The sequence below is a fragment of the Myxocyprinus asiaticus genome, chromosome 30 (assembly GCF_019703515.2).
Source record: "Myxocyprinus asiaticus isolate MX2 ecotype Aquarium Trade chromosome 30, UBuf_Myxa_2, whole genome shotgun sequence".
Taxonomy (NCBI): domain Eukaryota; kingdom Metazoa; phylum Chordata; class Actinopteri; order Cypriniformes; family Catostomidae; genus Myxocyprinus; species Myxocyprinus asiaticus.
This window is the reverse complement of record NC_059373.1, coordinates 5,624,285-5,647,432: the sequence shown is the minus strand read 5'-3', so window position 1 is coordinate 5,647,432 and position 23,148 is coordinate 5,624,285. Positions and strand designations below refer to the sequence as shown.

The 23,148-nt window shown below is 37.1% G+C and overlaps 1 protein-coding gene across 2 annotated transcripts in view; it reads left to right on the top strand.

Moving 5' to 3' along the window:
* The window catches only part of LOC127420981 (KH domain-containing, RNA-binding, signal transduction-associated protein 3-like), a 213,004-nt gene that overhangs the window by 160,908 nt on the left and 28,948 nt on the right, over positions 1-23,148 (top strand). For both annotated transcript variants that reach the window (XR_007893922.1, XM_051663653.1), the window contains exon 7: positions 15,426-15,508. Coding sequence is in view for 1 of the 2 variants with exons in the window: in XM_051663653.1 (XP_051519613.1) it covers positions 15,426-15,508 (83 nt within the window). In the remaining variant the exon portion in view is untranslated. The remainder of the gene's footprint in view (positions 1-15,425; positions 15,509-23,148) is intronic.

The window sequence follows — 23,148 nt, the reverse complement described above, 5'->3', positions numbered from 1 at the left end:
TATTCTCTATTTTTGCTGCCTGATTTCTGAACTAAATTAGTCTTGTGCATTGCTGTCCTGTTTAATTTTGAGTTACTCAGTCGATTTCTCAAAAATAAAGTCAACAACATTAGCAGTGTCTGCCATTTTGCCCCCAAAAGCAGCAATGTTGCCAACTCACACACACACACACACACACACACACACACACACACACACACACACACACACACACACACACACACACACACACACACACACACACAAAACAAACTAGTGAACTTACTGAACGAAAATAAAATACAGAACCTTACATTTACAACATTTCAACATACATTTGCCAATGGCAAAAGTGAAGATTTATAATCACTAAATGAATTGTGTTAAACCACAACCAACTTCTTCTGCACTGCCGATCACTCTGCACCTACTGAATGACAGCAATTGTGTTTTAATTCGAAATGCTGTCACTCACGCACATCACCGTTTCGATGATTGGCTGTTTGTTACGTGGATCTGCCCATTTGAGATCTCGACAATAAAAATACATTGATTGAAAGCCCACTGTCCAATCAACAATCACATAATTTCCCTCATGCAAACAGCGCTTATGAAGCTCCAGTAGACTCCCAGAGATGCATGGCATCCGGGTGGGACCCAAAATGATGTGTTTAGAGCCTCTTGTCCAATGAACATCAATCTTTTGCTCCACTGAACTCAGTGGGACACGCATCTCCTTAGACACTTAGTCCGCTAACTCCAGCGGACATAATCATGCAGATAACATCAATGGAATGAACATCACGAAAGTGTTGTATTTGTTACCTAAAATATTAAATTGGGACTATAATTATCTGAATTATAGAGAGATTAAATGCAATTTGGTAAACATGTAATTGCGCAATTTAATGAATTTTGAAGGGGAGCCGTGCTTCCTGTGTGGTCTTAAAGCAATCACCACTGGTTAGAATACTGTTTCAAAGGTATAGTCACAAGTTGTAAACAATATGTGTATTAAAATTATATTAGCATGATAAAATCGCTTACTAACCTTTGAGTGAAAACGGATTAGTGTGGATGTGGCCTTAATCCCTGACGAAGTTCTGACAGTGTCATAAATATATGCATTGTAGTCGTGCAGTGTGAATTCTCCTTAGATTATCAGATGTCAGTCAGTCAAATGCTGACTGGGACCAAAGTCTTGGCTACATTGTTTAGTGTACAGTCTGACATAATGTCGCACAATGTGCCATGGCTTTTACCCAAGATCTCACTGGGATCATATTTATAAAGTCTGACAAGGAACAATTGTAAAGGACTGTAAAAATCACAAAGCGTGCACTCGGTTTGTAATCGGCACGTTCCGTAATCAGAAATGTGTCACGTTAGAGAGGTTAATTGCATTTCAAAGGCCTTTTTATGTTGCCTTAAAAATGCATGTTGTTTACAACATGGACAACATATTGGAAACAACATGGATACAAATATTTACCACATATTCCCTACTGAGCATGTTTACATGCACCAATACATTAATAACTTCCACAAACCAGTTAAAAAATAATAAAAATAAATAAAAAATGTGCATGTGTGTTGTGAGAGCGCTCATGGTAATGCGGGTATGTGTCTGTGTGATGGTCAAACACATTTCAAAATACCTGTCTTGTGTAGTTATTGATAGAAACATAGTCAGTTATGTCTGAAATAAGCGTAAACACCGGGACAAATAAAGTGGATTTGTATCAAAATATCGGATCTGTGCATTAGGACTTTCAGAGTAAATGCAGCCTGATAGACCTGTCACTGTCTATGTCACTTAAGGAATAGTTCACCCAAAAATGAAAATTTGCTGATAATTTACTCACCCTCAGGCCATCCAAGATGTATCTTGAGTTTCTTTCTTCATCAAAACAGAATTTAAGACTTTTAGGATTTCATTTCAGGCCTCCTCCTCTAAACAATGCAAGTGAATGTCCTCCATTTTTTGACGGCACAAAATTTAGGGTGCATCAAAATAATCCACACGACTCCAGTCAATAAAGCTCTTCTGAACGCAAAATGATTGATTATTTTTAGAAACAAAACAATTTTTAACTACAAATGTTCACTTCAGTACATCTCTGTGACGTGCGCTCATGAGAGGGATGACGTAAGCTTGTTGGTAAGGTCACGCATCACGTGGATAAGGAGTCAAGAAGCGCGTCATTGTTTACATTTTTTTTTTTATTATTATTTGGAAATATTATATATATATATTTATATTTATACAGATGTGCTCAAAAGTGCATACCCTTGGAGAATTGGTAATATACGTATCATTTTTAAAGAAAACATGAGTGAGCAGGCAAAACACATTTCTTTTATTTCTTATGGGATTCATATTCAACTGTAGGTTATAACAGAATGACACAATCATAAAACAAAACATGGCAACAAAGAAAAGTCTGCATACCCTTAGTTCTTAATACTGTGTATTGCCCCCTTTAGCATCAATGACAGCGTGCAGTCTTTTGTAATAGTTGTCTATGAGGCCCCAAATTCTTGCAGGTGGTATAGCTGCCCATTCATCTTGGCAAAATTCCTCCAGGTCATGCAAAGTCTTTGGTCGTTTTGCATGAACCGCACGTTTGAGATCTCCCCAGAGTGGCTCGATGATATTAAGGTCAGGAGACTATGATGGCCATTCCAGAACCTTCACCTTTTTCTGCTGTAACTACTGGAGGGTTAACTTGGCCTTGTGCTTAGGGTCATTGTCTTGCTGGAAAGTCCAAGAGCGTCCCATGCGCAGCTTTCGTGCAGAAGAATGCAAATTGTCTGCCAGTATTTTCTGATAACATGCTGCATTCATCTTGCCATCAATTTTCACAAGATTCCCCGTGCCTTTAGAGCTCACACACCCCCAAAATATCAGTGAGCCACCACCATGCTTCACAGTGGGGATGGTATTCTTTTCATTATAGGCCTTGTTGACCCCTCTCCAAACATAGCGCTTATGGTTGTGACCATAAAGCTCTGTTTTGGTGTCGTCACTCCAAATTACAGTGTGCCAGAAGCTGTGAGGCATGTCAAGGTGTTGTCGGGCATATTGTAATTGGGCTTTTTTGTGGCATTTTTCCAGAGCAGCCTGTATTTCTCCTGAGGTTTCCTGTGGGTTTTTCTTTGTATCCTAAACAATTCTTCTGGCAGTTGTTGCTAAAATCTTTCTTGGTCTACCTGACCTTGGCTTGGTATCAAGAGATCCCCAAATTTTCCACTTCTTAAGAAGTGATTGAACAGTACTGACTGGCATTTTCAAGGCTTTGGTTATCTTTTTATATCCTTTTCCATCTTTATAAAATTCCATTACCTTGTTACGCAGGTCTTTTGACAGTTCTTTTTTGCTCTCCATGGCTTAGTATCTAGCCTGCTCAGTGCATCCATGTGAGAGCTAACAAACTCATTGACTATTTATACACAGACACTAATTGCAATTTAAAAAGCCACAGGTGTGGGAATTTAATATTTAATTGCCATTTAAACCTGTGTGTGTCACCTTGTGTGTCTGTAACAAGGCCAAACATTCAAGGGTATGTAAACTTTTGATCAGGGCATTTGGGTGATTTCTGTTATCATTATGATTTAAAAAAGAGCCAAACAACTATGTGATAATAAATGGCTTCATATGATCACTATCCTTAAATAAAAGACAGTTTTTTTGCATGATCAGTCATATTTTCAAAATCAGTGCCAAAATTTCACAATTTCTGCCAGGGTATGCAAACCTTTGAGCACAACTGTATATTGTTTTTAAATTGTTTTGGACTGTTTTGGTTTGTGAACAGCACAAGTTTCTCTTGTAAACAATGACGCGCTTCCTGACTCCTCCTCCACGTGACTCATAACCTTACCAGTGAGCTTACATCATCCCTCTCATGAGCGCACGTCACAGAGATGTACTGAAGTGAACATTTGTAGTTAAAAAGTATATAAATATTGTTTTGTTTCTCAAAATAATCAATCGTTTGCATTCAGAAGACCTTTATTTGTCGACTGGAGTCATGTGGATTATTTTGATGCACCCTAAATATGCATTTTGGACCATCAAAAAATGGAGTACATTCACTTGCATTGTTTAGAGGAGGAGGCCTGAAATGAAATCCTAAAAGTCTTAAATTCTGTTTTGATGAAGAAAGAAACTCAGATACATCTTGGATGGCCTGAGGGTGAGTAAATTATCAGCAAATTTTCATTTTTGTGTGAACTATTCCTTTAATATTAACAACAGAAAACTATTCATTGCTCTTGGCTGGATAACTTTTTTTTTGTTTGATTTTTGGACTTTCTCCCCTTTTCTCCCCAATTTGGAATGCCCTATTCCCAATGCATTCTAGGTCCTCGTGGCGGTGTAGTGACTCGCCTCAATCTGGGTGGTGGAGGATGAATCTAAGTTGCCTCCGCGTCTGAGGCCGTCAATCCGTCCATCTTATTATGTGGCTTATTGAGGGCGTTACCACCGAGACCTAGCGCATGTGGAGGCTCACGCTATTCTCCGCGGCATCCACGTACAACTCACCACGTGCCCCACTGAGAGCAAGAACCACATTATAGTGACCACGAGGAGGTTAACCCAACATGACCCTACCCACCCTAGCAACCGGGCCAATTGGTTGCTTAGGAAGCCTGACTGGAGTCACTCAGCACACTCTGGATTCGAACTTGCGACTCCAGGTGTGGTAGTCAGCGTCTTTGCTTGCTGAGCTACCCAGGCTGGATAACTTTAGTAGTTTTAAAATAAAATATTAATGTATTATAATCATACAGTGAAGACCTGTAATCCACGAGAATTTAAGAACGTTTACTTGAATACTTGATACTTCTGTTGGAAATTTTAAGCACTGTTTTCTTACTTGTTTTTTATTTGCTCTAATTTTATTACTGACTGTTTCCTAATCTTGAATAAATTACTTGAAACAATGTTTATCCAATTAACAAATTAGTTAATATTAGTTTTTGCATCAAAAATCATCTAATTTCACTTTTATTGGCTTCGACTACTGAAATGTTGGTATTGTGACAACACAATATATATATTTAAATTGTGCATGGTAGATCTTACTGTAATAGCATTATGAATAAGTAGATCTCATGCCATAAAAGAGTGAGCACCCCTGCTGTAATGGTTCCTTTTGGTTTGTATGATATAATTTGTTTGCTTTGTTTGTTTACATATACAGATATCAGCTTCTTTGTTACTTTGTGTTGATTTACTATTTATTCCTTTCTTGAAAAGTGACTTTGAGTCTACACTGCATGCCCAATTATTAGGCAAATTGTATTCCTCAGGATTAATTTTATTGTTGAACAAACACCATGCTCTCAGTCAATTAATGTTTATCAAAGAAAAATTGAGTTTTGTCTTTCTCAGGGGAATATATATGTGTGCACAATTATTAGGCAACTATTAGTGTGCACAATTATCAGGCAACTAAATTACAAAAATAATTTCTCCCAACTCAGTTGTTTATTCTCAATTTTTACAGTAGGTTCAACAAATAAGTAAAACAAAATGACAATTAAATAAAACATTTTGGCCTTTCAAAAATATTCAGTGACCAATATAGCCACCTTTTTCAATAACTGCCATGAGCCTTCAGTCCAGGGAGTCTGTCAGTTTCTTGATCTGTTCATGATCAAATTTCGCTGAAGCAGCAACCACAGCCTCCCAAATGCTGTTCAAAGATGTGCATTGTCTTCCCTCACTGTAAATGTTACGTTTGAGAAGGGCCCACAAGTTCTCAGTAGGATTTAAGTCAGGTGAGGAAAGGGGGCCAAGTCATTATTTGGGCATCTTTGAGGCCCTTTCTGGCTAGCCAAGCAGCGAAGTACTTGGATGCATGAGATGGAGCATTGTCCTGCATAAAGATCATGGCATTCTTGAATGCTGAAGACTTCTTCCTGTACCACTGCTTGAAGAAAGTATATTCCAGAAACTGGCAGTGGGTTTGAGAGTTGAGTTTCAGTCCATCAACTCAAAAATGTCCAACTAACTCATCCTTAATGATAGCAGCCCATACCAGTACCCCTCCTCCACCTTGCTGGCACCTGACTCGAAGTGGTGCCCTGTGTCCATTAGTGATCCAGCCACGGGCCCATCCATCTGGTCCATCAAGAGTCACTCTCATTTCATCTGTCCATAAAATCTTTGAAAAATCTGTGGAAGATGTATTTCTTTGCCCAATCTTGATGCTTCAACTTTTTTAAATCAAATCACTTTTATTGTCACACAACCATATACACAAGTGCAATGGTGTGTGAAATTCTTGGGTGCAGTTCCGATCAACATAGCAGTCATGACAGTGATGAGACATATACCAATTTATGATAACATCAAATTAACACAACACAATTTAAAGTCTAATATACACATAATTACACTCAACACAATATACCAATAATAACATACACTGTACAGTATACAATACATACAATATAGATACACATTATTCAATAAAAAAGTATATATATAATGTACAGTAGGTTGTATTGTACTGTATTGACATTCAGGCTGTCGGTTGATAGTCAGTTGTTAAGAGAGAATATAATATAATAATAATATAATTTATGACAGTCCGGTGTGCGATATAAGAGTAAGGGTAATAAAGTGCAGTGCTAATGTATTTTGATAGTGGGAGATCAAGAGTTCAAGAGTCTGATTGCTTGGGGGAAGAAGCTATCATGGAGTCAGCTGGTGCGGGTCCTGATGCTGCGATACCGCCTGCCTGATGGTAGCAGTGAGAACAGCCCATGGCTCGGGTGGCTGGAGTCTCTGATGATCCTCCGAGCTTTTTTCACACACCGCCTGGTATATATGTCCTGGAGGGAGGGAAGCTCACCTCCGATGATGTGTCTGGCAGTTCGCACCACCCTTTGCAGTGCTTTGCGATTGTGGGCTGTGCTATTGCCGTACCAGGCGGAGATGCAGCCAGTCAGGATGCTCTCTACAGTGCAGGTGTAGAACCGTGTGAGGATGTGGCTCGCTTGTGAATATATTCAGTGGTGGTCGTGTTTCAGCCTTCTTGACCTTGGCCATGTCTCTGAGCACTTGGCACCTTGTACTTCTGGACACTCCAGGTAGGTTGCAGTTCTGGAATATGATAGCATTGGAGGATAATGGGTTCCTGGTAGCTTCACATTTAATTCTTCTCAAGTCTTTTGCAGTTAATTTGCACCTTCTCCATGCGTTTTTTGCGCTCCAGTTGACTATTCGCAACAAAACATTTGATTGTCTGTTGGTCACTCCTCAATACTTTAGCCATTTCAAGAGTGTTGCATCCTTCTGAAAGGCATTTTACAATATTTGACTTTTCAGTGTCAGATAAATCTCTTTTTTGGCCCATTTTACCTGAGGTAATGAAGCTGCCTAATAAATATGCACACCTTGATATAAGGTGTTAGTCACTTTCGCCACACCCTCCCTCATTACACAAATACATACCACTTGAAAATGATTGAATCCAATAAGCATTTAAGTTTATATGGTTTGGAGTTGGAAAATGTGCATTGAAATAATGATACGATCAGAATACTCACTAGCCTAATAATTGGGCACGCAGTGTAAGAAAAGTGCTTTAAAAAAACAAAAGTTTTAGTATTATTATAAAACAAAATATATTATTAATATTGAATTTGACTGTTCTTAGGGAGTATTTGATGAGTATCATGAAGAATATCCTAAGACAGAGCTTAGCTCTTGTCATTCAGTGATGACAGATTCAGGTCTGCGACAAGTTTACCAAACATTGTGATTAGTCTTACATCGCAGAAACTAGAGCTCTCACCCTACAGGGGAAAACAGTTTTTCTCTTTTATTCAAAGCTCTAATGTTTGGTAGCATGTTGATAGTACAACCAAATTGGAAAAGAGTTGATATTCTGTGCAAACAGAGATTTAAATTTCTCCCTGCTTGCCGTGTGATGTGTACACATCCAATTTCACTGTTTTTTGGAGCATTGATCAAACCTAATTTGATCAAAGTGCCACCGTGGCTGTCAGCGTCTTTCTGCTTCTTAACAGATAACTTGTAAATGAGCTTTCCTTCTTCAAGAAAGTGAATTCTTCCTTGTCTGCAAGGACTTCTCTCTTTCTCTCTTTCTATCTCTCTTTCACATGATGGGCCCTATTTTAGAGTGCTGATGCTAAGTGATTATGTGCTATGCCATAAGTCATACACACAAAGTCAATGGGCTTGACCATGAAGTTTTGGAATTTTCATGCAAGCATGCGCAAAGTAGGTGCAAGTGGGTTTGGCAAAATTGCGCACGCAAATCAGTAATGGGCTGGGTCAAGTGCAATTTAATTATGAGGTTCTTCTCTGATTATTCCACCATCTGCTTACTATTATATAGTCCATTCCCTGTCCAGCACCAGCGAAATAAAAAAGAGCACATGCGTAAGAATTTGGTAGTTAAGATAGTTTAACACAAATCTCATAAATTTTTGTTTAAAAAAATGGCTACTGCAGTGATTGTCAGGTACATAATTTGATTTTCCACTATATTTTCAGAGATAAGACATTAACTTTATTAATTATTATCACTTGCTGGTGCAATCTCCAAACTGTAAATGTAGGAACTGAATTTAGACTTTGCGCTGAAAAGAAACGTGCTTCTCAAACATCTTAGCGCAGTGAACTTTTCCTCAGGAAAATAGCAAATTGTGCTTTGCAGCACTTCATTAATATATAATACACCCACAGTTTGAGTTCATACACCCACAGATAGCACAAACAATCCCACCCACGCCCACTTGGGCTTTGCCCCGGCATGATTGTGCTTAGAATTAGCACTCTCACGAAAATTGGATTAGATGTAGTGCATGTTCATTACACGTAGCACTGCACTTTGCACGCTCACGAAAATAGAAGACCTCTTGTTTTAGCATCCAATTCGCTAAAGGAAATATTGAAATTGGGTAAAGCCACAGACAGTGTTGGGTGTAATGCGATAAAGTAATAAGGGCTGGGCGATTAATACAATTTTATTTTCAAATACGATTTTGGTTTCCAACAATTATGAAAACGCAATGAAACACTCTGGCCTTATATCTTTAAAGCATCCTTTATTAAAGTTCAAATAATAAGGAAGCGGGTTATGAAAATAAACTCAGAAACTGGCATTTCTCTGTGCGGTCAGTGGCGTATCTATGAGTTGCGTGAAGTGACCAGGGAAGAGATTGAATCTTCTCCTGGCTGATGCACACTCTGGCGCAGGGACGCTCCTCACTCGCGTGCATTTGCAGCAGCTAGATTATAACTTGATGGCTTGTGACGTAGTGAATCATAATATATGTGTCACGTTCACTGTGTGTATCTTATCATGAAGAAAATTGGTGATACGCAGCTCTATTAAGAAGAGAAAGTTTGGTTTTTGTGAGTTAAAGATAGATCGAATTGAACATAAAAGTGAGAGAGTGTAGTCTTAGCCCATTATACACTGGAACAAAATACTTTTTTGATCAGACTTTTTTGGCTTGTTTTCCAAAATAATATCTAAAACTCTTTTAAAACAATATACATTTACTTTAGGAGCTATACTGCAGAAGAAAAAAATTGTTATTGGAGAATGTTGAATACAGTTTTTAATCAGGGCTCGATATTAACACTTGTCTGGGACAAGTGGATATTTTTAGGGGCAAGTGAAAGAGAATTTTATTTGCCCGACCGGACAAGCAGACTGATTAAAACGTCAATAACGAAAAAAATAACCAGCTATATTTGTGATAGCCTAGGCCTGTGTCACTTATTAGAAAGTTCATATTCTTACCTGAACGGTCAAATACATTTCAAAATTCCACCAAAATGCCCGTCTTGGTGAGGTATTCATGTAAAAACAGACAGTGATGTCTAAAGTGAATGTAAAAAGCTGTGAAAAAAGCGGATTTGTACTCATTACCATGGTTAGGTCAGTGTAGCTAGTCTTAAATAATAGAAATAATAATAACAAATTATAGTGTTTATGAAAAAATAAAGACTAGCTGAAACACATCTTGAAACTTGAACTACAACTGCCATTGTTGATATAAAATGAGGTCTAATAGATTCTACCTTTAGATTATTTCATATGAAACTATAACCTTTTGTCAAAATATAACTTTTTACTCATGTAAAATCATGAAAGAATTTTGTAAAGGTGATGATGTATAATGAAAAAATAAAATTAAAATAAAAAAATAGCACATAGCACAGTGTTGCTCTTTTCCTCCTCAGTGCTGTTTGGCATGTCAGGGCTGCCTACTGTTTGAGAGGTTTGACTTGACTTCCTCTGTAATGCTTTAAACTAGAAAGGTCTCACTAGAACTGAAATTGGTCACATCAGTTTTGAGGTCTGCGCACCGCAATATCAGGGGAAGCCCGGTTGTTGCACGTGCGCGCCAGAGAGAAGAGCAGATCATGATTGTGAGCTTGTTTCGTTACACTCGTGCGAAAGTGCAGATGAGAAGCCTTTAGCTGATTGTGAGATTATCATTAAATCTGCCTTGGCAGTTCTAAATAGGCCATCACTTGGGCGGCTGCCGAAATATCTTCAATGGGAGAACCATGGCATTGTTCTTTCCCTTCTGTCCGTGACCCAGTCTGAATAGACCTGCGACCCACTTTTGGGTCGCAAACCACCAGTTGAGAAACACTGCTTTAACTCACACGCACACTCACTTATGTCAGACCCCCTCGCCTCGCTTCTCTCTGACATTTTCTCCACTGCATGTGTGTGTGTGGCGCAAGTTGACGAGTCTGACAGGCAGTCTAGGACGAAAGGAGATGCGCACACGCTGGTGAGATTCTCTGTCCGGTTGCATTTTTTTTCTCAATACCGTAGATAAGCAAATGTACATGGTATGAAAACTGTCAGTTTTCATACCGTGGTATACCGTGAAACCGGTATACCGCTGCAACCCTACAACCGATTACTGAAATTTTGGTATCGTGATAATGAATAGCCTTTATTGCACATGGTAGATCTTGCTGCAATAACATGATGAAAAAGTAGATCTCATTCCATAGAAGTGTGAGCATGCTGTTAATGGTGGCGATGGGAGCTTTCCTTTATTTGACTACCATATGTAACATAAAATAATTATCATATGACAATAGCCTCCTCCCCTACCCCATGCAGTTTACATTTCAAGTTCAAGGAAATCTACTGCTAAAAAGACAAGGTTTTTTTTTAGTTCAATAAATGCATGATGTTTCCAAAGTCAATAAATAATCGTGTTAAATAATCGTGATTTCAATATTGACCAAAATAATCATGATTATGATTTTTGCCATAATTGAGCAGCCCTAAAAGTAATTAATTACTGTAATCTAATTACTTTTTTGTTTAAAAATGTAGTGTAATGGATTACATTTAAATTATTGTAATCAGATTTTGTCACAATTTTGTCTTCATGTTCAACTAGACTAATTTATTTCATCAGAGCGCATAGCTGTGCATCACTAAACAGCCAAGGTAACAGAGTTTTGCTCTTCAAAACAGAGAGAGATATTTTTTTACCGTATCATATATTCATAGTCCTGCAGACAGATATTGCTGTCAGCCGAGACTGCACAATGGAATATCTTCAGTTATAAACAGCTGACTGTCTCTAGTCCTGTTTCAGGAAGATGAGTTTGTCACTGCTGAATGTTTTAATTTAAAGTTGGACTTTACTGTTCAAATTCTGAAAAGCTCCATTTTGTGCAAGGCAAAAAAGTTAAGAAGGAGCTTTAGCAACTGATGGTTTGATTTCACTGCATTTCCTTTTGGATAAAGAGTGAAATTACACTGTTTGTCTTCTCATAAAATATTTGAGATGTGCTGAGCTGCTGTTATTTGTCAATATGTTCTCATTTTAACCTATTTTGATATTTCTTTGCCATGTGGCAAACAGTAGAGAGGTTTGACACATTCCACTCACATTTTCCTCAAATTGTTTTTTTTTTTTTTTTTTTTTTTTTTTAATCTAGTTATGAGTAGGGCTGTCAATCGATTAATTTTTTTGTTTTTTTATCAAATTAATTATATGACATCTGTATTAATTAATCAAATAAATCACATATATAATATTTGCAGAGAAAGCCCCCAACAACAATAATTCAATATACAGTATATAATAAATATAATTCAAATAATTCAAACATTCTCATCTTGTGCTGTCGCTAGTGTCAAGCGTGCCTGAGCTTGGTTTGTTCTCTGTACAGTTGCATGTTGCCTATACAGCTGAAGTTTCGCTTACTGCCCCCTGCTGAAAACATTTGGTACTTCAAGCTTGAATCGCTATGATGGTAGTAATATTCCTAATTATGGACAGAGAACATGATTCATTGTGTATTTTTTAACACATATTTTTATATATAATTGATCGCACTGAATTAACATGTTAAATCAACTGCCCTAGTTATGATAATACAATCATAAGAGATTTTGCAACATTAATGTCATCAACATAGAAACTTCTTTTTAAATAACTTTTTAAAATAAACGTAATTATGAATCTCAGTTTAAATGTCACTTTTCTTCTGGATTAAAGATGAAACGCTGAAGTAAAACTCTGAATTGTGCCGTTTGGCATTTTGTACCTCTGATCGGACAGTAATGAAGCTATAAGGCAGCGGGGTGTGTGATGAGAGTGGTTTTGTCTTTGTTTTTCATAGTCGAGGAGGATATTTCAAATGTGAATTGAGGGCAGATGGATTTGGAACTGAGCTGGACCCTGGATATGCTGGAGCAGTCACGAGGGGTCACAGCTTTTTATGGAGGACGTTTATCCAAAATTAGCGAGTGAGCTGCAGAGTTAGGCTTCAATGTCTGATTCAGAAGAGAGAAGAGAACTCTGTACTTGTTTTTGGGCTAAACTGATAATGCTGTCAGCTACCAGTGAGTGCATTTTAGAGGTACAACACAATGCTGATAACTAACAAAAATCAGTTCATTATAAAACAAAAAAAAAACAACAAAGTCAAAAATTCACCTTTACATTAAGATAAAAAAACTATTGAGTCTTGGTGTCAAAATGTAAACTGTGTTTTAACTCTTCAGGAAGTCAGCCTACTTAAAGTGGGATAGGAGAAAGTATCCTAGTACATAAAACATAAAAGAGTTTTTCCCCCACAATCAGCACAGAAAATGTGAAAATAAGATGCACATTCTGTGTGGGCCTTCATTTAACTTAATGTACTTAGATAAATCCCAATTCTGAAACTCAACAAACTCCAGCTTGCTTTGATTAACTCTACTCACACTTCATAAGTGTGCTTTATTAGATGCTTCATAAACATATTGCACGGTATCTCATAGGACTTTGACAACAGCTCACAAAACCACGTGTGTCATAAAGCAATCTGTGATATGTCACAATAATAGCTGCAATACATATTAACCCCCATGAAGTTTCAATATACACACTTAAAGGGTCATTATGCTAAGTTAATTACAGTGTCAAAATCATATCAGACCTCCACTTAATGAAACACTTTCACAAACTCTTATTTAATTGAAGAGCTGCTTTCAGTTTTATATTTGACTATTTCAGCTCTAGAAGTAGAGTATTAATATCGGACAGGGTTCATCTGAGTAGATTAACCTCTAAACAGAGTTTCAGGAGGACTCTAAATGCTTCATAATTAGTGCTGAACCTTTGACCCTGTTGAAGTGCATTGCTTCCCATTGAGAATGCTCAACTGACCAATCTCTAGCCTGTAATGCTGAAATAAACAACTTACATGCATTTAAAGGGATAGTTCACCCAAATTGTCATTTACTCACCCTCATTTTGTTCCAAACCCATATGACTCTCTTTCTTCTGTAGAACACAAAAAAGAGATGTTTTGAAGAATGTTCACACTGCTCTTTTCCATATAATAAAAGTGGATGGGGACTAGGGATTTTTCAGATCCAAAAAGCACTATAAATGCCTAATAAAAGTAGTCCATATGACTCATGCACTATATTTCACTCTTCTGAAGTCATATATACTGTAAGTGTTCACCTGGCAGACGAAAATGAGCAAAAATTCCATAGACTTCCTTTGAAAAGATCCCCACACAAATCTAGGAATCAGGATGTCACAGAGATTTGGGGGCTTGGGCCAGTAAGCAGCCACCATTAAGTGCTGGGTAGTAACAGATTGCATGTAATCTGGATCATGTAATCAGATTACAAAAACCAAGTACTTGTAATTGGATTAAATTACATTTAAAAATACTCGTAATCAGACCAGTTACTTTTTTATAGATTACATGATTAACAAGGGAACAGCATTAAATTGTTAATAATTTATTGATCATCCTAATCATTCTCTTTTTTTTTCGATCTTTTATATTTTTCATTCTAAATCAGCACACCGCTGATATATATTCGGTAAATCTTCAAGTGTTTTCGGAAGAGAGGGAGAGGGGGAAGTTTGTGTGTGTAATGCACTCAGAACTGATACTCGCTACTAGCCAGCCAGGTGAAAATGGAATGGTCTATCTCAGCATTTAGCCACTGTATCTATAGAAATAATTTCATTTTTAAGAATGAAATTACACCAATGGTGTGCAGCTCACACATTGAACTGAACTGCTTCAAAGGATCTAGTGAATGCCATCTCTAAGGGTCTTGCATCCAGGGTACACAATAGTTCAACTGCAAATTTTGTAGCAAAATGGAACAAAGCTTATGGCTCTACTGTTACTGCTGATGCAGTGGAGTTGCTGTTAGATTTAATGTTTATTTCATTAATGTAATGCTTAATGCACTTTTAAAAAATTTTTATTTTTTATTTTGTTTTATTTTATTTTTTATTTTTTGGTAATAAAGAATGGAATAAATTTTTTCTCCCCTCTTTGAACTTTTACGTTAAATTTCGTATTCAAATGCATGTGTCATAAAATAAAATAGAATTAGGTTGAAAGAAATCCAAAAGTAATACAAAAGTAATCATATTAGATTACCCCCAAAAAATGTAATGTACAAGATTACATTACTGATTGCATTTTGTCATGTAATTTGTAATCAGTACTTGATAATCTGCCCAGCACCCAACTAACCACCTAAAACACCCTGACATTGCATAAAATTCCTACATTTATTTTTTTTCTTATTCATTTATTCATTGTTGTGGAAAATTCAAATGCATTCTTACAAAATACACGATTAGGATTAGTATTTAATTGTTTTTAACATTTTAAACTGGATTAAAATGACCGAACATAGCAGTAGGGTTTAAAACTCTTTATTTAAATGTAACATGACAGCATTCTGCGAGAAGGCATCTGACGTTGTGGCAAATGTTCTTTTATGTGTTATTGTCTTGAGAGATACAAGCTGTAAAATTTAAAAATAATTTAGCCATTGATTGTTCTTTCTTTTTTATGGGTTAAAAAGAATGCTAATAATGATGTTTAAAAGATTTTTTGTGTAGATTTACTTAAACTCTTTTCTTTTCTATAGGAATACGATGATGGATATGGAACAGCCTACGATGACCCGGGATATGACTCATATGACAACAGCTACAGCAATCAGGCACAGAAGTAAGTGTTTGTGTGTGTGTGTGTGTGTATGTGTGTGTGTGTGTGAGCAGGTTTGGGTGGTTACGAGGAAATTTTTTAGGTTACAAACTGGTCATTATAAGGGTATTATGCTATAAATGTGGTTTATAAGGACATTTCTAGTGTCCCCATAATTCAAATTGCTTAAAAAAACATACTAAACTATGTTTTGTTGAAAATGTAAAAATGCAGAAAGTTTTTTGTGAGGGTTAGGTTTAGGGGTAGGGTTAGGGTTAGGGGATAGAATCTATAGTTCGTACAGTATAAAAATCATTATGTCTATGGATAGTCCTTATAAGGATAGCCAAACCAACATATGTGTGTGTGTGTGTGTGTGTGCGTGTGTGTCTTCACATGTGGATGTATCTCTAGATCTGTGCTGAAAACCTCTGAGCCATCCATGTAAAGGTCATCTCTCAGCGTGTGTGTGTGGCTCTTGCTGAACGAGAGTGTATTCACTATTTAGGTTGGTTCTCACCTCTCTGTATTGAATCAAAGAGTTTGTGGAGGTCAACTCTTAGTTTGTCTTGGAGCTTTGCTGCATTGGAAATTGTTGCATCTAATGTAGGGGGCCACCCTGACAGTCCAAAGGAAAGAGCCTGGGCGTCTTTCTAATGAATCACTTTTTATCTTGCCTTTTTTCTACAAGGAAACTGCTTTGTCTTGTATGACAGGGTCAGTTGTTACACATCATTCCAATAAAGACCTCATATATGCCTTAATAATTCACCCAAAAATGAACATTTGCTGATAATTTACTCACCCTCAGGCCATCCAAGATGTATCTGAGTTTCTTTCTTCATTAAAACAGAATTGAAGACTTTTAGGATTTTATTTCAGGCCTCCTCTTTCAAAAAATGCAAGTGAATGTACTCCATTTTTTGACGGTCCAAAATGCATATTTAGGGTGCATCAAAATAATCCACATGACTCCAGTCGACAAATAAAGTTCTTCTGAATGCAAATGATTGATTATTTTTAGAAACAAAACAATACTTATATACTTTTTAACTACAATTGTTCACTTCCGTACATCTCTGTGATGCGTGCTCATAAAAGGGATGACGTAAGCTCATTGGTAATGTCACACGTCACGTGGAGGAGGATTCAGGAAGCGCGTCATATATTGAATTAGATATACAGTACATTGACTTACAAAAGTCCACTTGTGGTTTTGTGACTTTCAGAATTTCTTTGTATTTTGTTCGTCACCCTTTTGCTTTTAATGACAGCATGCTCTCTAGCTGATGTGATCTCCACAAGTTTTGTGCAAAACCTGATGATTCATTGTGCTTCAGTGTAAGCAAGAACATCTGACATTTTGCACAAAGGAGTTAACATGGTCAGTGTCACAAGTGTTATATTCGATTGGGCCTAAAACTAGTGCAGAATCTTAAATATGTCTTATTCATTTTACATCATATTTTTTGTTTTACGTTTTTCATTATTTTTTAAGTTTTGTTTATTTTCAGGTTTAAATTAGATTTACATTGTGATTTACAGTCACATATTCATAGTCCTCTCTGTAGATCATTTCATGTCCATGTGATACCTTCACGGCTATTCTTTATTTTACACTTTTTTAAATGTGTTTAATAAAGTAAATTATTAGGCTGTGAATCGATTACATTTTTTAACTAGTTAATCACACAATTGTTTGTGATTAATCATGATTAATCATGGTACATGGCACATTAAAACAGAATCATGAATATATATACTTTATACTTTACCTTAAATAACTTGGTAGTCATCATGTATTTTAATTCTTTAAAATGCACATGTTAAATGTTCAGTTTTTTGCAGATAGAGTTTTTATTGGTATAAAGCTTTGGTAAAACTATATGTACAGGTGCATCTCAATAAATTAGAATGTCGTGGAAAAGTTCATTTATTTCAGTAATTCAACTCAAATTGTGAAACTCGTGTATTAAATAAATTCAGTGCACACAGACTGAAGTAGTTTAAGTCTTTGGTTCTTTTAATTGTGATGATTTTGGCTCACATTTAACAAAAACCCACCAATTCACTATCTCAAAAAATTAGAATACATCATAAGACCAATAAAAAAACATTTTTAGTGAATTGTTGGCCTTCTGGAAAGTATGTTCATTTACTGTACATGTACTCAATACTTGGTAGGGGCTCCTTTTGCTTTAATTACTGCCTCAATTCGGCGTGGCATGGAGGTGATCAGTTTGTGGCACTGCTGAGGTGGTATGGAAGCCCAGGTTTCTTTGACAGTGGCCTTCAGCTCATCTGCATTTTTTGGTCTCTTGTTTCTCATTTTCCTCTTGACAATACCCCGTAGATTCTCTATGGGGTTCAGGTCTGGTGAGTTTGCTGGCCAGTCAAGCGCACCAACACCATGGTCATTTAACCAACTTTTGGTGCTTTTGGCAGTGTGGGTAGGTGCCAAATCCTGCTGGAAAATGAAATCAGCATCTTTAAAAAGCTGGTCAGCAGAAGGAAGCATGAAGTGCTCCAAAATTTCTTGGTAAACGGGTGCAGTGACTGGTTTTCAAAAAACACAATGGACCAACACCAGCAGATGACATTGCACCCCAAATCATCACAAACTGTGGAAACTTAACACTGGACTTCAAGCAACTTGGGCTATGAGCTTCTCCACCCATCCTCCAGACTCTAGGACCTTGGTTTCCAAATGAAATACAAAACTTGCTCTCATCTGAAAAGAGGACTTTGGAACACTGGGCAACAGTCCAGCTCTTCTTCTCTTTAGCCCAGGTAAGACGCCTCTGACGTTGTCTGTGGTTCAGGAGTGGCTTAACAAGAGGAATACGACAACTGTAGCCAAATTCCTTGACATGTCTGTGTGTGGTGGCTCTTGATGCCTTGACCCCAGCCTCAGTCCATTCCTTGTGAAGTTCACCCAAATTCTTGAATCGATTTTGCTTGACAATCATAAGGCTGCGGTTCGCTCGGTTTGTTGTGCATCTTTTTCTTCCACAATTTTTCCTTCCAATCAACTTTCTGTTAACATGCTTGGATACAGCACTCTGTGAACAGCCAGCTTCTTTGGCAATGAATGTTTGTGGCTTACCCTCCTTGTGAAGGGTGTCAATGATTGTCTTCTGGACAACTGTCAGATCAGCAGTCTTCCCCATGATTGTGTAGCCTAGTGAACCAAACTGAGAGACCATTTTGAAGGCTCAGGAAACCTTTGCAGGTGTTTTGAGTTGATTAGCTGATTGGCATGTCACCATATTCTAATTTGTTGAGATAGTGAATTGGTGGGTTTTTGTTAAATGTGAGCCAAAATCATCACAATTAAAAGAACCAAAGACTTAAACTACTTCAGTCTGTGTGCATTGAATTTATTTAATACACGAGTTTCACAATTTGAGTTGAATTACTGAAATAAATGAACTTTTCCACGACATTCTAATTTATTGAGATGCACCTGTATACTTACCATATAATCAGTGCACAAGCTGTAATCAAAAGTTGAGCAAAATCTTCTGCCGTTTTCCAGTGGACTTTTTAAATAATAGGATCAAATGGGCAGATTAATTTATATCAAGCTTTATTGGCAAGATAAACTTACATTTACGTTGCCAATGCATTATTAGACACTATACATTCAGATATAAAACATATTGAATGCTGGAGTTTAATTGACTGAAGTTTAAAATCTCAAAACTCTTATTTTTCTGGCTACTATTCAGTCTCTTTTGCACACCCACTGGGTCTTTCTTGCGCTGTTTCGCTCTTGTCATGGGTTCAGATGACAGTGAGTGAGAGTGTGAATCGTCCCTAAGAGTCAGTATATTTTGTCCATTTTCTGTTGCTGTCCCATCTCTAACCAATTGGACTGCATACCATCCAAAATGGCACAGCAACCAATTAAATTGTATTAAAAATTTTATATTTTAAATCTGAAGAAAAAAAACCCACACAATTATCGTGTTTTATGATCAGTCATTGCGTTCACTTCAAAGTACTTGAATATTCAGGACAGGTACTCGTGCCCATTTCTACTGATAAACGTCTTATATATGAGGAGTCTTATAACTTAACAAGCCTACATGTACTGAGTTCATTATATGGCAGGTTTTTATCTTCTTTGATTCATAAAACATTGTCTTTGTGTTTCTGGGCTATGGTATATTTCCTCATATCTTGTCTCAGTGTGTCTTTGATCTGAAAACACGTTTGGATCAGGAATAAGACTGATCCAAACGTGGATTCCCATAAATAAAACAACTTTGAAGACATTAAAACACCTGCTGGATCTCCTGGTGGTCCTACAACACCCAAACCCACCTGACAACGCCTGCCTGTGGTCTCTGTGCATCCATGACTCATTCATATTTTATGTTCTTATGGCGGCATTTTAATAATTGACACGGGTTACAGAAACCCTTCGAAGAACCTTTCAATTAAAATCAAAGCAGTAGGAAACAGGTCATGATTAGTCACAATGTTCTTTTTTAGATGAAATAAAAGAACTTAGAATTATGTTCCTATAAGTAAACAAGGAAACTCATGTGACCTCAACACCATATTGTTCCATTCCATCTGTAAAGAGTAATAATCCCATTGAATATCCAACAAAGAACCCATAGGTTTCCACATTGTAAACAACTGGGTATTCTTGACCTTTTGTGAACAAGAGTGAATTATCTATGGCAGCATGATTCATTAAAGGAATATTACGGGTTCAATACAAGTTCAGCTCAAGCAACAGCATTTGTGGCATAATGTTGATCACTACCAAACATTTTTTTTTTTTTTTTGAGTCGTCCCTCCTTTTCTTAAAAAAAAAAAGAAAAAAAAAAAGGGCAAACACCAATGTTACAGTGAGGCACTTACAATGGAAGTGAAAAACAGCAATTATTGAAGGGATTACAGGCAGAAATGTGAAGCCTATAATTGAATAAAAGCACTTACAAAAAAATCCAACAGATTTACGTTGAAGGACGGACCTGAGCCATTTCTTAAGGACCAGAAAATCTTTTGACTTTGGCCAGTAGACAACCACCTAGCATCCACCCAGAACACCCTAGCAACCATATACACCCTAGAAACATGACTGTCAATTTTTCCTGGCAAGCACCACTCGCATTTTCTTCTAATCTGTACAAATCTGTAGACTGTTTTCATTGCAATTTATGACATAAAATGTGTCAGCTTACAGTATGTAAAACTCAAGCAACTCTGACTTCATGGAGTCTAAGGATATGTTTGTGGTAACAGGCTACATAATAAACTCTTTTATCAGTACAGCTCTAATGCATCATCATAGCAGCCCTTTTTAATCATTTATTTTTGGCTGGAGGCATTTGGAATGTAGACAGGGGCTGGCGATACCTGTATGAAAGAAACGGGAGTGCTTGAAGGTGAAACGTTCATCAGAGTGACAGGTTTATCTAGCTGGAGCACTGAAAGGGTCAAAGGTCATAAGGGAGGTGTAAAATCCCTTCTCAAATGTATTTTTATGAAAAAGCTTTTTTTGTGTGTTTGAGAGGTGCGTACATTCTCCCATGTGTGTTACTTTCTTGATTTTTTTGTGTTGTGGTCCTTCTTGTCTCAATGGAGCCACCACGCAGCTTGTTCCATGTGGAATTGCTCAGAGGTGGGTGAATGTGTCTGACAGCATTTAAACTGCTTGTCACCTTTTTCAGAGTGCTATAGAGCACCATATGGCCCACATAACACACACCACACATTGGACTGAATGCCAGAATGGCTATAAGCCTCAGTAGAGTAGTATGTTTGGGAAATGTCACTGCTGTGGGGAGTTCTAGTCTGTTGCTTTTCAAAGGGTAACATTGCTTCAAGAGGCACAGCTCTGAGAGTTTAGATTTACTGGGAGAAAGAGCAATTTTAGTGGCAGCTAATTTAAAATTCAGTTTATAGATAGAGAGATATCGATCTACCATGAGTTCATACAACTTTGGGTTTGTTGTTTGTCCAAGTAAAACTGCAGACTTCTAAAATGCATTCTCTTAAATAAGTAAAAGTGTAGATTGTATAAATTATTTTATATATTTTTTTCCTTATATTTACTTGATAATAACATTTTAAAGGACAGACCAAAATTTAAATTCTATCACCATTAACACACCCTCGTGTTGTTCCAAACCCATATGACTTTCTTTTTTACATGAAACACAAAAGTAGATGATGAAGAAGAAGCCTTTATTTTTGTCACACATTATAAATTTGCACAAACACTGGTGGCCAAAAGTTTGGAATAATGTACAGATTTTGCACCTATGGAAAGAAATTGGTACTTTTATTCACCAAAGTGGCATTAAACTGATCACACTGTATAGTCAGGTCATTAATAACGTGAACAATTACTATTCAAATTTGAAAAAAAATGTCACAAAAGCTCAAGGGGGTTAAGATCCATAACAGTCTTTTCCAATTATCTGTTGTCCAATGTCTGTGTTTCTTTGCCCACTCCAACCTTTTCTTTTTATTTTTCTGTTTCAAAAGTGGCTTTTTTTTTTTTTTTTGCAGTTCTTCCCATAAGGTCTGTACTCCTGAGTCTTCTCTTTGCTGTTGTACATGAAACTGGTGTTGAGCAGATAGAATTCAGTGAAGATGTCAGCTGAGGACATGTGAGGCATCTATTTCTCAAACTAGAGACTCTGATGTACTTATCCTCTTGTTTAGTTGTACATCTGGTCTTCCACATCTTTTTCTGTCCTTGTTAGAGCCAGTTGTCCTTTGTCTTTGAAGACTGTAGTGTACACCTTTATATGAAATCTTCAGTTTTTTGGCAATTTCAAGCATTGTATAGCCTTCATTCCTCAAAACAATGATTGACTGATGAGTTTCTAGAGAAAGCTGTTTCTTTTTTGCCATTTTTGACCTAATATTGACCTTAAGACATGCCAGTCTATTGCATACTGTGGCAACTCAAAAACAAACACAATGTTAAGCTTCATTTAATGAACCAAATATCTTTCAACTGTGTTTGATATAATGGCAAGTGATTTTTAGTACCAATTTAGCATGACCTCAAGGATAAGGTGCTGGAAATGGGGCCTGTCTTCAAATAGTGATGGTGCTGTTTTTTAAATCAGTAATGTCCTAACTATACTTTATGAGCAGCTGAATGCCACTTTGGTGATTTAAAGCTGGGGTCAGAGTGCAGGGTCAGCTATGATATGGCTCCCTGGAGCAGACAGAGTCAAGGGCCCAACAGTGGCATCTTGGTGGTGCTGGGGTTTGAACCCTTGACCTTCTTATCAGTAACCCAGAGCCTTAACCACTCAGCCACTGTCATTCTATGCAACCTTTTTAGCATGACACAGAATGAGGATGTTCTGACTCAGTCTCTGTGTAGATCTGGTAGGGTTCTGATTGAGTTTTGGTAGAGATCTAGATGGGTTTTGGTTATGATTTGGCAGGATTCTAGTTTGGATCTTGTGGGGTTCTGAATATGCTCAGGTTTGAATCTGGTAGGGTTCTGAATATATTCTAGTTTGAATCTTAATGGGTTCTCAATAGGTTCTGGTTTTTATATTTTAGGGTTCTCAATAGGTTCTACTGGGGATCTGGTAGGGTTCTGAGTATGTCCCGGTTATGATCTGCTAGGTTGGGTTCTAGTTTGATCTTGTAGTGTTCTGCATTGACTTTCTGGT